Here is an 18,456-nt window from a genome sequence, read left to right as displayed (position 1 = left end):
GATTTCATCCGTGGATACAATTTTCCTTAAGGATATTTCACTGAAAGAATAAAAGTCACCAATTTAAGATAAAAAAGAAACTGCTCAAATGTAATGTATTTGCTTAATATAATGATAATCATTTTCCTTCCTGTTTTTTCTTTTTTAATATTATATTATTATTATTATTTTTTTTGAGACAGAGTCTTGTTCTGTCATCCAGGCTGGAGTGCAGTGGCTTGATCTCAGCTAACTGCAAGCTCCGCCTCCTGGGTTCACGCCATTCTCCTGCCTCAGCCTCCTGAGTAGCTGGGGCTACAGGCGCCCACCACCACGCCTGGCTAATTTTTTGTATTTTTAGTAGAGACGGGGTTTCACCGTGTTAGCCAGGATGGTCTTGATCTCCTGACCTCGTGATTCACCTGCCTTGGCCTTCCAAATTGCTGGGATTACAGGCGTGAGCCACTGCACCCAGCCGATAATACTATTTTAAAAGGAATCAAAACATTAAATAATTCTCAGCATGACTATTGTATAAGTAAAAGCTAGGAATCAAATTGCAAGAGACAAACATGATCATCTATATGTTAGATTAAAAAAAAAAGATAGTGACGTCAGCCCTTTTCTTTTGTCATCTGTGACCCTGTGACCTAATTGCAGGGACAGTAGCTGCAGAATGGAAAGAGGTATGTCTTGAGAGTAGCTCATGGTTTAGTTCCACAATTATAAAATGACAGCAGGCTGGGCGTGGTGGTGCACACCTGTAATCCCAGCACTTTGGGAGGCCGAGGTGGGTGGATCACCTGAGGTCAGCATTTCGTGACCAGCCTAACATGGAGAAACCCTGTCTCTACTAAATACAAAAAAATTAGCCAGGTGTGGTGGTGCATGCCTGTAATCTGAGCTACTTGGGAGGCTGAGACAGGAGAATCGCTTGTACCTGGTAGGCGGAGGTTGCAGTGAGCCAAGATTGCACCATTGCACTCCAGCCTGGGCAACAAGAGTGAAACTCCATCTCAAAAACAAAAAACAAAAAAATCACAGCAAACACCTTTTCAAGGCCAGTTATGACCACTGCCTCTCAATCACACACAAAATACCCAAAACCTACTAACAAATCCAGGCATTTTACGAGAGGATGGGTACTGCCTGCTGCTCTGTTCCCTTCCAGGGAGGTGCTCCACGTGTCCCTTCTCTTCCTCCGGGTCATCAGCGCCTGCGCAGATGGCAAGATCAGAATTTACAATTTCCTCAACGGGAACTGTATGAAGATGATAAAAGCCAATGGCAGAGGCGATCCTGTGCTGTCCTTCTTTATTCAGGGCAACAGGTGGGTGGTAGGTGCGGAGGTCAGAACTGTGAGCGATTATGTTTGATTTTTTCCTCCCTTGGGATACCAGCCCTGGATCTGCTGTCAGGAGAAGACAGTGTGCAGTGTCTCTCTACAATTTTGGCTGGGTGGGGCAACAGTCTTGTTGTGGGGACTAACAGGGCTTTGCACAAAACTTAGTAATTGGGAAGCAATCATGGTTCATTTTGACTTTTTTTTTTGAGACATAGTTTCACTCTGTTGCACAGGCTGGAGCGCAGTGGTGCGATCTCTATCTCGGCTCACTGCAACCTCCGCCTTCCGGGTTCAAGCAATTCTCTGCCTCCGTCGGCCAAGTAGCTGGGATTACAGGTGCCCATCAATATGCCCAGCTAATTTTTAGTATTGTTAGTAGAGACGGGGTTTCACCATCTTGGCTAGGCTGATCTTGAACTCCCGACCTCGTGATCCACCCGCCACGGCCTCCCAAAGCTCTGGGATTACAGGTGTGAGCCACCATGCCCGGCCTGTTTTGACTCTTAATTCATCCTGGGTATTTGTGGGAATTGCAGTGGGTGCAACATAACGCTTCTGTAAGGACCATAGTTCTACCAACGTGCAGCCCCTGCTTGCTCTTTGATCATGCCTTTGGCTGCCTGAGAGCTCTATCAGCTAGCTATCTTTGATGCCTCACTTCTAATGCAAAGAGACATATAGGAGGGTAGGGGGTGGCAGCAGCAGGGGGTACAGTGCGGGGGAGCCGAGCTGGTGAGCTTACAAAACCAGTACCATGACTGACTGCATTGTATACAGTACTGTGCTTTATATGTGCATAGATTCAGGGTGCTATTATATGAAAAAAACCAAATAGAACTAACCTGTAAATTCTACTTCAAGCTCACTTGAGACATCACTTAATGTCCCTGAACCATATTGCCTTCCTTTTAGTGAAACTTCATTAGTATTATTTACCATCTTAAAGAGGGCAGCCTGGTGATAAGCCTCAATTAATGAACACTTTTCAGTCATGCTGTTTATTAAAAAAAAAAAAAAAAAAAAAAGCTCTGACCGGTTTGCACTCACAGCATCCAAAGAAAGGTGTTTGCCTTTCGGCTTGAGTCTAAAAGGGATTTCTTATTGGCATGACACCCCGCATTCCGTTCCAGCAGTTCCAGCCAAAACAAGTTACTTTTCGAGAGAGTTTATGCTGTTGGTTAAGGTCTTAACATTGCAGCCGTTGGAGCAGAAAGAAATCTGCCAGAGTGTTTTCATTTCTTGTTTACAGTTAAGGGAAAAGCACAGAAAGGCGAGAGCTGCTTGCTTGTAAAACTGGTGGGTTGGGAAGGCAGTGCTGCGGGGGCACAGGCAGGGGACAGGGAGGGCAAGCTCTGGAGCTCTTTGTCTACGGAGCATACAAGTGGGGATTAGAGAAGTTAGAAATCATCTCACTTTATAAAGTACAGATGTTCTGTCTACATCTAGAATGTGTGCAGAGATCCTGGAGTGACGGCATGGAGTGTGTGGTGTCTGTGTGGAGGGTCTGTGACGCAGAGGAGTCCTCCCCATGAGAGAGCTTTCCTCATTCCCAGCAGCAATAGTAATATTGGGTTTGGAAGCTGTGCTTGAAACAAACAAACAAACAAAAACAGTGAATTTCAAGACATCTGTGTGCAGAGTACCTTCTTGGCACCCTAGGTACTTGGCACTCACTCCAGGAACGGAAATTCATTTAAAAGCATTTTAACTTGAGGCCAGGCGCAGTGGCTCATGCCTGTAATTCCAGCACTTTGGGAGGCCGAGGCGGGTGGATCATTGAGTCCTGGAGTTTGAGACCAGCCTGGGCAACATGGTGAAACCCTGTCTCTACTGAAAACACAAAATGAGCTGGGCGTGGTGGTGCGCGCCTGTAGTCCCAGCTACTCAGGAGTTGAGGCACGAGAATCACTTGAACCCAGGAGGCGGAGGCTGCAGTGAGCCGAGATCATGCCACTGCACTCCAGCCTGGACGACAAAGCGAGACTCCCTCTCACAATAAAAAAAATAGAAAAAAATAAAAAAGCATTTTAACTTGAGAAGTGAAACAATCGGAACATATGTGCCCCAATCATGTTTATTTTTTAAAGAAAAGAGTGACAAAGCTAACGACTCCTGCTGCATGGCCTGGTAACTTTCACCACTCTCCACCCTCCAGCCGCCTACACTCCTAGTCTGTTTGGTCATTACCTGGGCACTGTTCCCTTGGTCTAAAGACCAGGTGGGATGGTAATTGCAGTGCATCTTTCGGTGGCCTCCACACTCCTTTTGTGGACAACCCTGTTGTTTCGGTTCCAGGATGGTGGTCAACACAGAGAGCAATGTTCTCGTGTTCCAGTTTGAACACATAAAGTGGCAGTATGCCATGGAAAAAACGAAACAAAAGAATAAGAAGGAGAAAGAGGAGGAAAAAGAAGAAAACAGCCTCATGGAAATTCTCTCTAAGTCTAATATGCAGGTTCACAGCCCGAGAGAATCTGTATCCAGTAAACAAACTGTGATCCAAGAGCTTCTACCGAGCAAACCTCCCAAGTCCCGAGTACTCCTGAAGCCGGCCAAGTTCTCTTCAGGTAAAGAACGGAAATACCAGCAAGTTCAGTGATAACCCACAGAGCAGATTGGGTTTGGTCGGGGTGGTGGGAGCGGGGAGGACTGGTTCCTTTATGGAATATTTTGGCCAGTGGTTTCCTGAAGATATATATGCTAACCCTCCAGGAAGGTAGGAGCCATTCTCTCTGACCCTCCAAAAAATTTATCACCCAGTTAATGGGAACCTTCTGGTTTGCAAGATCTAGATCTATCTTCCTTCCTTCCTTCCTTCCTTCCTTCCTTCCTTCCTTCCTTCCTTCCTTCCTTCCTTCCTTCCATCCTCCCTCCCTCCCTCCCTCCCTCCCTCCTTTCCTTCCTTTCCTTCTTTTTTTTTTTTTTTTGACAGAGTTTTGCTCCTGTTGCCCAGGCTGGAGTGCAACGGTGCAATCTCGGCTCATTGCAACCTCCGCCTCCAAGGTTCAAGCGCTTCTCCTGCATCAGCCTCCCGGGTAGCTGGGATTACAGGCATGAGCCACCATGACTGGCTAATTTTGTATTTTTTTTTTAGTAGAGACGGGGTTTCTCCATGTTGATCAGGCTGGTCTCAAACTCCCGACCTCAGGTGATCCTCCCGCCTCAGCCTCCCAAAGTGCTGGGATTACAGGTGTGGGCCACTGCGCCCAGCCTGCAAGAGCAAGATTTTCAAACTTGTAAGAATCTTTGCACAGTAGATAAGACTAGCTTTAATACTTACCACTGAAACAAAAAGCAAGCAACCAATACCCCCAACCCCCCAAATTTAAAACATATATTACATAACTATTTCTTCAAGACAGAGACAGAAGTTGTTATAAGCAGAAAAATGATCTATGCAGAATGTATTGTTTTTAGATCTGAGAGATAATGTTTGTAGCTGGAAAAGTCTTACGTATAAAGCAGGTGTGTGTGCATTTGTGTGTGTGTGTATGTAGGTGGGGGTGCAGGCATGGCCAATGCCATTTATAAGACATCCAAAGAATAAATTATGTGTGGGTTAGAGTAGCAAGACTCCTTCCTTATACCAGCCCTATATTTGGCAGGTGAAATTGGATCCACAGATCTATAGAGAAAACTACAAATCACCCCCAAGTATATCACACTACAAATAGTCAGCTATCTCTTGAGAGGAGGGAACTGAGACTGTTAGCTAATGCTTAACAGCAGGAAAAGTGGGTCGGAGGGGGAGTCAGGATGCGATCTAGGCCTTAGACTTGCCACCCTAAAATAATCAAAAGATTCAGGATCTAGCTAAAAGAGTTTATCCAAATGCAAAGTTTGAGGGCAGCATCCAGGGACACCAAAGACTAGTGACCAGTGCCCCTGGAGTGGGGAAAAGTGAACATCCTTTAAACAGACAAAAACAGAGGTGCTGAACAGAATTCAATTTTCCATACAAAGGCTAACATACAGATGTAAGACTAGATTGGCTACTATTGATGACCTCTAATGGTTGCTTAGCATTCTGCTGTAAAGAGGTGACAATCACAAGGGGAGTTGCTTAACATTCTGCTGTAAAGAGGTGACAATCATAAGAGTGTCTATCTCCACGTCATTTAGTCTCGGTTTCAATGAAGAATAGGGAGTCTGGTTAATGGAAAAGACCTCAGCACAGAGGTCTGGAAGCAGGAAAACAGCTGTGCTATGTGACTCAGTTTCCTGGGCTTCACTTTTCCCTGTCACATAGTCAATTTAGAAGGTTGTTACACTCTCTTTACTTTTCACGGACTCCAGGTAACTACTTGGTTTCATACGACAATAAACAATATGATGTTTGGTAGAAAAATACAGTTAGACGGAAGAGATATAAGTTCCAGTGTTTGGTTGCACAGTAGGATGACTACAATTAACAATAATGTATAGCCGGGAGCAGTGACTCACGCCTGTAATCCCAGCACTTTGGGAGGCTGAGGCAGGTGGATCACCTGAGGTCGGGAGTTTGAGACCAGCCTGATAAACATGGAGAAACCCCGTCTCTACTAAAAATACAAAAAAATTAGCCGGGCGTGGTGGCGCATGCCTGTAATTCCAGCCTTACTCGGGAAGTGGAGGCAGGAGAATCGCGTGAACCGGGAAGTGGAGGTTGCAGTGACCGAGATCGCGCCACTGCCCTCCAACCTGGGCAACAGGAGCAAAACTGCATCTTAAAAACAAACAAACAAAAAACCAATAATGTATTGTATATTTCAAAATAGCTAGAGGAGAAGATTTGGAATGTTCCCAACACAAAGAGATGATAAATGTTTAAGATGACAGATATCCTAATTATCTTGATCTGATCATTACACATTTTATGCATGTCTCAAAATATCACATGTACTCCATAATTATGTATAATAATGTACCCATAAAAAACAAGATGGTGATATTTTGTATAAAAATCAGTCCAATTATCAGCCCCAATTATGATTGATTATATTATTTTATGCCCTAATTGAAGTATATAATGACTACAGCTTCTTCCTCAATCTCAATTTAGCAGTGTTAATAGAGGAACTTCAAAGTCAAGGGAAGTCAAAATCACCCCGAAGAGATGGTAAAAAGAGAGTTTATTCTGTTCATAAGGGAACAAGTGGCATGGATGGTGGGCAGGAGAATTTGGAAGCAAAATCCATAGCAGGAGATAAGGCAAACAGTGATACTTAATTCTGAATTAGTGGCAAGATCCAGACTCTCTTTTTCTCTCTAGTTTCCTATTGTTTTCCAGCAGGCCACTACCTTTGCTTATCTTTGAGAATCTGGAATGAATACAATGCCTGGCTTCTCCCAAGAGTGACTGGTTTTCCTTAATTGTCCCTTTTCTGACTTGAGGCCACAGAGGGAGAACTATTTTCCGGTTTTTGGCTGACAGCCCGCCTGTGTTCCCTGCCAGCTTCCTCACTTCTTGGACTGTTATGTCATCAAGCTGAGAAATGGGCACAATAAAAGAGAGAACAGGCAATTGAGGCTGGTTTCAGGGAGCATTTTAAGAGACTTTATTAGGAACGAGAGAGATTAGGGGCAGGTGCTATATATGTGAGATAAGGAGATAAGGGAGAGAGAGAGAGAGATGGGGATGTGCCTTTTAAGAAGTGTTGCTGGGATGGGCATAGTGGCTCATGGCGTGTAATTCCAGTGCTTTGGGAGGCCAAAGTGGGAGGATTCATTGAGGCCAGGAGTTGGAGACCAGCCTGGGCCACTTAGTGAGATCCTTATCTCTACAAACAATTTTAAAAATTGGCCAGATATGGTAGCACACACCTCCTAGCTACTCAGGAAGCTAAGGCAGGAGGATCCTTTGAGCCCAGGAGTTTGACGTTACAGTGAGCTATGATTGCACCACTGGGTGATAGTGACACCTAGTCTCTTACAAAAAAAAAAAGTGGCCAGGCGTGGTGGCTCATGCCTGTAATCCCAGCACTTTAGGAGTCTGAGGTGGGTGGATTGCCTGAGGTGAGGAGGTCGAGACCAGTCTGGCCAACATGGTGAAACCCCATCTCTACTAAAAGTATAAAAAAAGTAGCCTGGCGTGGTAGCATGTGCCTGTAATCCCAGCTACCTGGGAGGCTGGGGCAGGGGAATTGCTTGAACCAGAGACGGGTGGGGGTTGCAGTGAGCCGAGATCGTGCCACTGCAACTCCGGTCTGGGTGACAGACCAAGACTCCACCAAAAAAAAAAAAAGTTTCTGGACATCATGACTCATGACTGGGATGTCCCTTTGTTATTTTTTAAGGACATAGATAAAAATTTAAAATGTCTTTCAAACATTTTTGACTAGTATAATAGTGTTTCTTTGGAACAAACTCTGTGCAGAGATTGGTTTCAAGGTGAGGGGAAAACAATTGTTTTATGAGGGCTGCGCTAACAATGGGCATCCTTGTATAAACCTATGTCAGTGTACAGGTACAGGTATACCTGAAGGGTAAAGTCCTATGAGTGAAACTGCTAAGCCAAAGGATAAGTGCATTCAAAAACTAGAAAGATATTGCCAAGGTTGTCCTGAAAAATATTATATTAATTTACACTCCCACAAGCAATGCATGGGAGACCCCACTGCATCTGTGCCAACTCTGGGAGTTAGCTGGCATTTTGTACTTCCTTGTATAAATAAAAATGGTGCCTGCATTTTCTTCTAGGTTGATCATTAACAAACTAAATGTCCACCAACAGGCAATGGCTAAGTAATAAAAAAATCTATTGTATGGAATATTATATATGGCTAAAAGTTATATGATGAGGATTTGTATATACTAACTTGGAAAGAGATCCACAATACATTATCATTTGAAAAAAGACAAATTAATAAACAATGAGCTCACCATAATTCCTTTTTTATAAAAGGAGAAAAATTTTTGAGTTTGCAAGGAGAATAGGGAAGATTTTGACATCTTGATTTCACTTTTTTTTTTTTTTTTTGAGATGGAGTCTCACTCTGTTGCCCAGGCTGCAGTGGAGTGGCGTCATCTTGACTTACTGCAACCTCTGCCTCCTGAGTTCAAGCAATTCTCCTGCCTTAGCCTCCTGAGTAACTGGGATTACAGGTGCCTGCCACCACACCCAGCTAATTTTTTTGTATTTTTAGTACAGACAGGGTTTTTCCATGTTGGTCAGGCTAGTCTCGAACTCCTGACCTCAGGTGATCTACCCACCTAGGCCTCCCAAAGTGCTGGGATTACAGGCGTGAGCCATTGCACCTGGCCTAAAGACAGGTTTTATTTTGGGCAACATTCAAGATTATTTGGAGTCAAATTTGATTAATAAGGTAAAGACCAAATTTTGCAATATAATTATTGTTGAAAAATACAGTTATGCTACTATAAATTTATTAAGATCTGCCTTGTGTGAATCATAAATGAGATGTGAAGGTCATTCCCAACTTCACATTTTCTTTTTTTTTTTTGAGACGGAGTCTTGCTCTGTCGCCCAGGCTGGAGTGCAGTGGCACGATCTCGGCTTACTGCAAGCTCCACTTCCCGGGTTCACGCCATTCTCCTGCCTCAGCCTCCTGAGTAGTTGGGACTACAGGTGCATGCCGCCACGCCTGGCTAATTTTTTGTATTTTTAGTAGAGAGGGGGTTTCACTGTATTCAGGCCAGGATGGTCTGAATCTCCTGACCTCGTGATCCGCCTGCCTCGGCCTCCCAAAGTGCTGGGATTACAGGCGTGAGCCACTGCTCCCGGCCCCAACTTCACATTTTCAAAAATAAGTGGAGCATCGAAATCACATGTTGCCTTCAAAATATGCACACTTAGGGGCGAATATACACTTTACTCAATACTAGCATTTTATTTAAAACTAGTTTTATTAAATCATTTCTAGTATCAGCATTTCTAATACGACTGAGGATGCCTGCCTGTATGATGGCATACCTGTTGCTGTTGGACAACAAAGACCTCAATGTGCTTTGAAGTCTGAATGCCCAAGTACTTAATGCATACGTACTTAATATTTTTCACAGAATGCCGATTTTTTGTCATTTTCTTTTTTTGAAGAAGCAGATGATGTGGAGAAAGCACAAAAACAAGGACAATTGGAAACTCCTGAAAAACTGCTCAATCACCCAAATAAAAAGTCTTGGAAAATTCCTATGTCACCTGACCAATTCCTCCTGACTGTCAGCGCCCTGCAGCAAGCCCATAATTCCGGGAAATTCGCCTATCCCTGTAGGCCTCGAACAGAAATTATTGATGTCTGGGGACCTTCAATTTCATACCCAAGGAAGGTCTTGAATTTCAAAGGAAAATCAATCCAACATGCAGTTGATCAGTTGAGATTGAGCAATCCTCCTATAGATGTGAAACAAACCAGTATTCCCCTTGAAATCCAGAAACTGCAGCCCAACCTGAAGATCTCTTTGCACAGTCCCAGAGTCCAGTCCACCTTGCCGCAGCCCATGATTATCCGCTCCAGGTTCTCTGGCAGCTTAAAGGGTGGAGACCAAGTGACTAGTTCAATTGAAAGGGCAGTGTGCAGTCCCCTGACCAGTATGCAGGTCATTAAACCAAACCGCATGCTAGCTCCACAAGTGGGCACAGCCACCCTATCTCTTAACAAAGAACGGCCTCGCATCTACACAGCCCTTGATCCCCTTAGAGTGAACACTGAGTTCGTGCTGTTGACCGTGAAGGAGGAGAAAGAGCACCAGGAAGCCAAGATGAAGGAATATCAGGCCAGGGAGTCCACTGGAGTGGTTGATCCAGGAAAAGCCAGCAAAGCTGCATGGATCAGGAAAATCAAAGGCCTGCCTATTGATAATTTCATGAAGCAAGGGAAAACAGCGGCCCCTGAACTTGGACAAAATGTATTTATCTGAACCAGCCTTGGGAAATTACAATGTTTTACAATAAACAGCCAAGTGGATGTTGCTATTTGGCCTTTTTCTTTTTTTTCTTTTTTTTTTTGACTGTTTTTTTTTTTTTCCTGGTAATTAATGTGGGAACTCCCAATTATCTTCCTCTGAGCCAAATATCTGATATCATCAAAATAAGAAAACAGAAGGAGGTTGGGTGAGATTAGCATCTGTACTCCCACTGAAAAAAATTTAGTGAGCATTAGGAAAGCCCAGTTTCGTTGATGGAGGATGGGGAGACGATCATTGGAAATTAGATACCATTCATCACTATCAAGTTAGTGCTATTAGTTCTTCCGGCAAATGAAGTTATGGGATTATATCAGGGTAATGCATTGGAGTTTTCTGGTATTTTTGCATAGAAGCCTGATGAAACCCATTAAGAATTTAAAAGGGGAAGCCCTTAATGGGGTTGACCTGTTGCATTTGATGACATTGAGCTTTTCCTTCTCAGGGCTAACTCCTAAGGAAGAGAATTAGCATAATATCCTCTGTACAAAGAGGGCCAGTACCATCAAGGGCATTGAGGTTTCTGCTTAAACCTTTGGACTATGGTGTCAGGGACCAGGTAATTTAGAAGACTGCAGCCCACTGAGCCCATCAGAAAGTTCAAGCCTTGGCCAGGCGCGGTGGCTTACGCCTGGAATCCCAGCACTTTGGGAGTCTGAGGCGGGTGGATCACCTGTGGTCAGGAGTTCGAGACTAGCCTGACCATCGTGGTGAAACCTCGTTTCTACTAAAAATACAAAATGAGCTTTAACAACTAGCTATTAAAAATTAAAAGACGGTAATGAATTAAAACAGAATGCCTTAAAAAGCAAAAACACCACAAAACTCCACAGCACTGAGTGGACCACTGAAAACCTGCCATGGGCAGGCTGGATGTACAGGCCCCAAATTTGTCAGCTTTTCATCTCCAAGGGCACGAATGCGATTGTGCTGCCGAACTTTCTCGCCTTTGAGAAACGCGTGTGTGTTTTTTCCCCTTTCATTCATTATTAGAATATTAGGTTTTAAATGGCACTGGCAAACAGCCACGTAAAATTTGTTATTTTAATAGAGAAAATCCCTTCAATCAAGGAAACGTGCAAATATCACTATGCTAACAGCAGCAGTCTGACTAGGCCAGACAGATAGGATACTGTCATCATTACCGTTTCAAAAATGACTTAACGCCCCTCAATTTCACATCCTTTGTTCAGGCAAGATCACACATGAGCTGCAGGACTTAAAACAGTAATAAGAATAACGACTCCCATTTACTAGTAAGGAAACCATTATCATCCCCACTTTACGACTGACAAAGAAGTACATAAAGGTTGGTGATATGATTGGCAATAGAGGACCCAGGCGTCCAAGCTCCAGGGTGCAAGGTCTCAATTCCTATTCCTTAGTTTCCTGGCGTCTAAGGTTATACCTCCCATAATAATGCCGTCCATTACTTACTCTAGAGTCCTCCTGCCTTGTTTTTCTTAACGTTTTACTTCTTCGCAAGCACATATTTTAAAAAGTTGTTTCTACAATTTAAAGTACAAAAGTAATACTGTACAGGAGTACGTCTTTGTAAAATATTCAAAGAAAATTAAATTATAGAATAAAACCCCGACCTCCTGCATTCCGGGCAGCGACGCTGGCGGGAATGACTTCAGAATTTGCACTGGATGGACAGCAAACATTTCCTCAAAACAGACCATGAAGCTTTCCACTTGAGAGCCCACTGTGGTCCCAATGCTTTTCCCAGCCGGTTTTCGCTCCTGCTCCAGGCTCCGCCTCCGCCGTGTCCGCGCTTCTCGCCCCGCCCCACACAGCAGCTCCGCCCCCGCTCGCTCCGCCCCCGGAGTTACTCCTCCGGCGTTGCTCCCTCAACGCGGAAGTGAAGCCGGACGGAGGCTCCTACAGTGGTCCCTCCTGGCCTTTGGTGACGAGTCGCGTCAGTTCCGACCCGGACCCGTACGCTGCTGCGCTGACGTGGCTCCCGGAAGTAGGGCTGGCGTAGGGCCGCCATGTTGCAGCAGGTGAGGGGCTGAGGGCGCGCAGGGAGGATGGCGGCTCGTGGGATGGGCTCTGCAGCTTCCTGGGGACTGGAGTCTGCCTTCCCTGCGCCCACTACTCGAACTCGAGGAGGAGCGGGGCGGCCGGGAGTGGAAGGCTGTGGGTAGTTGTCTGAGGAGGGTAGCTGGGGGTTCTGAGGCCTCTGGAGGAGGCGTGACTGGTGCGGCGCCGAGCCAGGTACTGCTTGCGGCTGTGGAGACGCCCGTTGTTGACCAGCCCGAGCGGGGGTCTCTCTTTCCTCAGCCCTTAGTGCGGGGGTGGAGGTGCGGAGTAGCGGCCTGCGGGCCTCTTAGATCCCTGACCCCCAGAGCTGCGATGCGATCTTGTAGGAATCGGCGACACAGCCAGAGCCTCGCTTTCAAGTTGCTGTTCCCAAACTAATGTTGGTGATTCTCTCTTTTGTGCTTTTTAATTGTAGTGCACATGTTGGCAACCGGAGACTAGTAAGATTAATTTAATAATCTCTTCTTTTTAGAAAAAAACTAGTATTTATAGTCACTTAGATTGTCTTACGTGTTTTTTTGTTTCGGCTCACACATAATTTACTGAGGGATTACTATGACTCAGACATGGTTGTAGGCCCAGGGATAGGGCTGTGACCAGTACAGACAAGTTTTTTGCCCCTTATTTTCGGGTTAGAGAAGTGGGTTCTAGGAGATGGGAGTGGGGTGGGGAGACACGATAAATTATATAACCAAAGATATTTTCAGATAATTGCAAAGGCAGGGTGATGAAATAGCAAGTGTCTGAGGATAGGACAACGAAGATTTGTGGTCAGAAAAGACTGCTTATGAGGAGATGCCTTGAGTGGAGAAAATCTAATAATGGTTAAATTCAGCTATGTTACAGGAAAGGCGTCCTGATTCAGACCCCAAAAGAGGGTCCTTGGCTGGGCGCGGTGACTCACGCTTGTAATCCCAGCACTTTGGGAGGACGAGGTGGGTGGATCATGAGGTCAAGAGATTGAGACCATCCTGGCCAACTTGGTGAAACCCTGTCTGTACTAAAAATACAAAAATTAGTTGGGCGTGGTGGTGCATGCCTGTAGTCCCAGCTACTCGGAGGCTGAGTCAGGAGAATCGCTTGAACTGGGGAGACGGAGGTTGCAGTCAACCTCCACTGCATTCCAGCTTAGCGACAGAGGGAGACTTCCTCTGTCCCAGAAACGTTCTTGGATCAGGCAAGAAGGAATTCAGGGTGAGTCTGCAGTGCAAAGTGGCAAAGTGAAAGCAAGTTTATTAAGAAAGTAAAGGAATGGCTACTCCATAGAGCAGCCTGGAGGGCTGCTGGTGGCCCATTTTTATGGTTATTTCTTAGTGATATGGTTAACAAGGGGTGGATTATTCATTCCTCCCCTTTTTAGAACATAGTAACTTCCTGATGTTGCCGTGGCATTTGTAAACTGGCATGGCGCTGATGGGAGTGTAGTAGTGAGGACGACCAGTGGTCACTCTCGTGACCGTCTTGGTCTTGGTGGGTTTTGGCTGGCTTCTTTATTGCAACTTGTTTTTTCAGCAAGGTCTTTATGGCCTGTATTTTGTGCCAACCTCATATCTCATCCTTTGACTTAGAATGCCCTGTCTGGGAATGCAGCCCAGTAGGTTTCAGCCTCATTTTACCCAGCTGCTATTGAAGATGGAGTTGTTCAGGTTCACATGTTTCTGACATCTGAACCTGGCACCCTGGCCGGATGAGGCTGGAGAAACACAACCATGCCGACTGTTCCCACCATTTATGTATGTATGTATTTATTCATTTATGAGACGGAGTTTCTCTCTCGCCCAGGCTGGAGTGCAATGGCGCGATCTCGGCTCACTGCAACCTCCGCCTCCCGGCTTCAAGCGATTCTTCTGTCTCACCCTCCAGAGTAGCTGGGATTACAGGGGCCCACCACCATGCCCGGCTAATTTTTGTATTTTTAGTAGAGATGGGGTTCCACCATGTTAACCAGGCTGGTCTTGAACTCCTGACCTCAGGTGATCCACCTGCCTTGGCCTTCCAAACTGCTGGGATTACAGGCGAGAGCAAGGCCCAGCCGACTGTTCCCACTTGGTAAGTTTGTGACGCGAACCTCAGTCGAGCCCTTAGTGCTGCCAGGCGGTCATTCTCTATTTCTATAGCCCCTTCACCCTCTCACCTTAGGCAACTATTAAAACTCAAATCTTCAACATTTCTTCTCTTATCCTCTCTCAGCTGGTAATGTTACTTCTTGTTTCACTGAAAATGGAAGCCATTGGAAGACAATTTTCACACTAGCTGCCTATTTATTTGCCTGTTCACTCATGGTCTCATGTTCTTGTATGATAATTGGACTGTCCGTGCTCCATTCTTAGGTCTTCCTGTCTACTGTGTCCTGGTTTCCATCTCCTCTTGCCTACTGGAAGGCATTGTTCCAGTAATTCTCTTTCTTGCGTCGTCAGTTTTTTAATCCTTTTAAATGTTTGTTCACATCAACATATAAACATGTTTTAATTTCTCTTACCTTAAAAAATGAAAACTTGACACCATATGCTCTTTGACTTGTCACCCCATTCTTTTTCCTTTAAAGACTTGTATCATATATACTTGTCTTTTAATTGTTCCAGCCTTTCTTCTCCTCTCCCAACCATACTGGAACTGAGGTCCCTGATGACCTGTTAAAAATACAGTGGCTGGCCGCGGTGGCTCATGCCTGTAATCCCAGCACTTTGGGAGGCCGGGGTGGGCGGATCATGAGGTCAAGAGATTGAGACCATCCTGGCCAACATGGTGAAACCCTGTCTCTACTAAAAATACAAAAATTAGCTGGGCGCGGTGGCCGTTGCCTGTAGGCTCAGCTACTCGGGAGGCTGAGGCAGGAGAATTGCTTGAACCTGGGAGGCAGAGGTTGCAGTGAGCCAAGATCATGCCACTGCACTCCAGCCTGGCGACAGAGGGAGACTCCGTCTCAAAAAGAGAAGAAGAAGAAGAAAAAATACAGTGGTCACTTTTTGGTTTTCATCTTACTTGTGAGCAGCGTTTGACACAGATGATGGATCCTCCTCCTGGAGGCACTTCGTTTGGTTTCCAGGACACTACCCCCTCCTGGCTCACCTCATGTTCCTTGGTACTTCTTTTTCAGTCCCCACTGCCTATTCCTTCTTATCTTTGTGATCTCTAATTATTGGAATGCCAAGAATCTGTCTTAGCCATCTTTATCTTTTTAGTTGTTCAGGACAAAAACTTTGGAATCTTCCTTGATTCCTTTTATTTACCCTTCCTCCACCTCCCCAGTCAACCCATCAGCAAATCCTGTCAGCTCTACCTTAAAATGTATTTGGGATCTATTTTTCATCACCTCCACTGCATCCACCCTAGACCAAGCCATTACTTCTTGGCCTCATGATTGAAGTAGTTTTCTAACCAGTCTCCTAGCTTCGTGCCTTTGTCCCTCCTTCCTCTCCCCTCCCCCTCCAGATTTTTACTACAGTAGCCAGAATTCTCTATTTAACAGGTGAGTCAGAACATGCAGTCTTACAGTTAGAACACTCCAGTGGATCTCCCTCTCAATGCTTTTTGGTTTTAAAAATAGTAGCATCTTAAAATGTCCAAAATCAAACTGCTGATTTTGCCCTGAAATCTTTTGTGTCTTCCCCATCTTAGTAAATGTACATTAGTAAATGTAACTCCAGGAGTGCAAAGCTATTTGTCTTTTTTTTTTTTTTAATCTGTACCGCTTACAGCAGTACCTGGCACTTGGTAGGCACTCAGTATTTACTGAATAAATGAGAAGAAATCAGTCTTTCTTTTTTTTTTTTTTTTTTTTGAGACGGAGTCTCGCTCTGTGTCCCAGGCTGGAGTGCAGTGGCCGGATCTCAGCTCACTGCAAGCTCTGCCTCCCGGGTCCACGCCATTCTCCTGCCTCAGCCTCCCGAGTAGCTGGGACTACAGGCGCCCGCCACCTCGCCCGGCTAGTTTTTTGTATTTTATAGTAGAGACGGGTTTCACCGTGTTAGCCAGGATGGTCTCGATCTCCTGACCTCGTGATCCACCCGTCTCGGCCTCCCAAAGTGCTGGGATTACAGGCTTGAGCCACCGCGCCCGGCCAAAATCAGTCTTTCAAAGAGCAGGGTAAGAGAAGTGTTCTAGGTGGTATGAACCGTAAGTGCAAAAGAACCTGATGGGGCCTAAGTTTGGCATGTTTAAGGCACTGAAAAGAAGGCCAGCCTGCACATGGTGGCTTATGCCTCTAATCCTAGAACTGTGGGAGGCCAAGGCAGGAGAATTGCTTGAGCCCAGAGCCCAGGAGTTTGAGACTAGCCTGGGCAACACAGCGAGACCCCATTTCTGCAAGAAATTAAAATATTAGGTATGGTGGCTTGCAGTACTCAGGAGGCTGGGATGTAGAGCCTGCAGTAGTGACCCCTGATTGCTCCACTGCACTCCAGCCTGGGTGAGAGCCAGACCCTGTCTCAAAAAGAAAAAAAAAAGCCAGTCTGGCAGGAGCTTAGGTACTGTATAAATTTCCTATTGCTACTGCAGCAGCAAATTCCTATGTACTGTTGTAAAGTTCTGGTGGTCAGAGGTCCAGAATGAGGCTCCAGGGGTTAAACATCAAGGTGTGGGTAGGGGTTCTGGAGAATGAGTTTCCTTGCCTGTTTCAGCTTCTAAACACCTGGGATCCCTTCCGCATCTTAATGCCATCAGCACAGCATATTCGAATCTCTGTCTCTGATCTATCTCTACTTTGCTTGTTTCATCACCTTCTCTGACTGACCCTCATTTGTTTCTCTTGTAAGGATCATTGTGATCACATCATCTGGCCAGCCTAGGTAATCCAGGGTAATCTCTTGACCTCAAGATCCTTAACTTAATCCCATCTGTGAAACTCTTTTTGCCAAGTAAATTCACATATTCACAGGTTCCAGGGATTAGAACCTAAACATCTTTGGCAGGGGTGAGGAGGTATTCAGCCTGCCACAGTTCATGAAGGGTGAGTGGCCTGAGATAAGGTCTTAGAGATTGGCAGGTACCAGATCATGATAGATCATGATAGGGAGTCTGTTTTTCAGTCATAGTGCTGAGGGGTTTCAGTAGGGGAGTGATACGATTTGATGTGAAAAAGTCTCCCTGGCCGCTGGATGGCGATTAGACTGTTGGGATCAAGAGCAGAAGGCCTCAGCTTTTTATTCATAACATCATACGGTGGATCTCAATCTTGGCTCTACATTGTGATCACACCTCAAAGCAATTATATCTGAACCACTGAGGGCTGGACCCAATTATCAGCTTTTTTTTTTTTTAAATAAAAAGAGCATTCTAATTGTAGCGAAGGTTGAGAACCACTAGTCTCATAGATCTGAATCCATTTTACTTTTTCAGCCTTAGCTCAATAGGCGCTTCTCTCATCCGTCACTTACTGCATGGGCTACTTGGCCATTTCTTAGACAAACTTCCTGTATTCCCACCTGTGCCTTTCAAAATATACCTAGTCTAGGGAGGCCTATGCGGACTATCAGGGCCCAGCTGCTAAACTCACCTCCAGAAAACTTCTCCAGTGCCCTGTAGTAGGAATGATTTGCTTCCTTCCCCAGCTCCCATTTGTACTTAGATTTCTCAGCCCTGATCACAGTCAGCTGTATATTATAGCCTCCTTTGCTTATTTACTCATGCCTTCAACAAATATTGTATCACTTGGCTGAATGCTCTGCTAGACACCAGGATTTATTACAATGCAAAGACAGTCCTGGTTGGGCATGGTGGCTCACACCTATAATCCCAGCACTTTGGGAGGGTGAGGTGGGCGGATCGCTTGAGGTCAGGAGTTTGAAACCAGCCTGGCTATCATGGTGAGACTCTGTTTCTACTAAAAATACAAAAATTAGCCAGGCTAATTAGCTGAGATGCACTCCTATAATCCCAACTACTGAGGAGGCTGAGGCACTAGAATCACTTGAACCCAGGAGGTGGAGGTTGCAGTGAGCCGAGACCATACCACTGTACTCCAGCCTGGGCGACAGAGCAAGACTGTCCTTGTCCTCCAGGTTTTCCAGCAGTTTATATATGGAGGTAGGAGTGGGTAGACTTGCAATAAGAATACTCCGAGATAATTGTTCAAATGGAGATTTGTCCAAGTGCTGTAGGAACATGGGGTTTTCAGAGGCAGGTTTTCAGCTATTTCAGTATTTGAGCTAAAAAACTTGAAGGATGATTTGGTATTTGCCTGGTGG

General features: G+C 45.3%; 2 protein-coding genes across 9 annotated transcripts in view; both read left to right on the top strand.

Moving 5' to 3' along the window:
• CDRT1 (CMT1A duplicated region transcript 1) overlaps positions 1–10,227 on the top strand; it is a 42,288-nt gene extending 32,061 nt beyond the window's left edge. Inside the window, exons 11-14 of one of the 3 annotated variants that reach the window (XM_025361101.1) lie at positions 1,151–1,309; positions 3,620–3,891; positions 6,366–6,422; positions 9,363–10,227. In XM_025361101.1, the coding sequence (XP_025216886.1) occupies positions 1,151–1,309; positions 3,620–3,891; positions 6,366–6,422; positions 9,363–10,180 (1,306 nt within the window). In that variant the 3' untranslated portion in view covers positions 10,181–10,227. The remainder of the gene's footprint in view (positions 1–1,150; positions 1,310–3,619; positions 3,892–6,365; positions 6,423–9,362) is intronic. The other 2 variants (XM_025361102.1, XM_025361103.1) reach the window with 2 other exon arrangements.
• A 1,685-nt stretch (positions 10,228–11,912) lies between these two features.
• Positions 11,913–18,456, top strand: part of LOC112609312 (Golgi apparatus membrane protein TVP23 homolog B) — a 59,341-nt gene continuing 52,797 nt past the window's right edge. For 4 of the 6 annotated variants that reach the window (XM_025361869.1, XM_025361871.1, XM_025361872.1 and 1 more), the window contains exon 1: positions 11,913–12,231. In XM_025361869.1, the coding sequence (XP_025217654.1) occupies positions 12,220–12,231 (12 nt within the window). In that variant the 5' untranslated portion in view covers positions 11,913–12,219. Of the gene's footprint in view, positions 13,466–18,456 lie in introns of all 6 variants that reach the window. The other 2 variants (XM_025361875.1, XM_025361870.1) reach the window with 2 other exon arrangements.

This window comes from Theropithecus gelada, chromosome 16 (genome assembly GCF_003255815.1).
Source record: "Theropithecus gelada isolate Dixy chromosome 16, Tgel_1.0, whole genome shotgun sequence".
In the NCBI taxonomy this organism is placed as follows: Eukaryota; Metazoa; Chordata; class Mammalia; order Primates; family Cercopithecidae; genus Theropithecus; species Theropithecus gelada.
The sequence above is the reverse complement of the archived record's forward strand: the minus strand, read 5'-3'. Positions and strand labels throughout refer to the sequence as shown.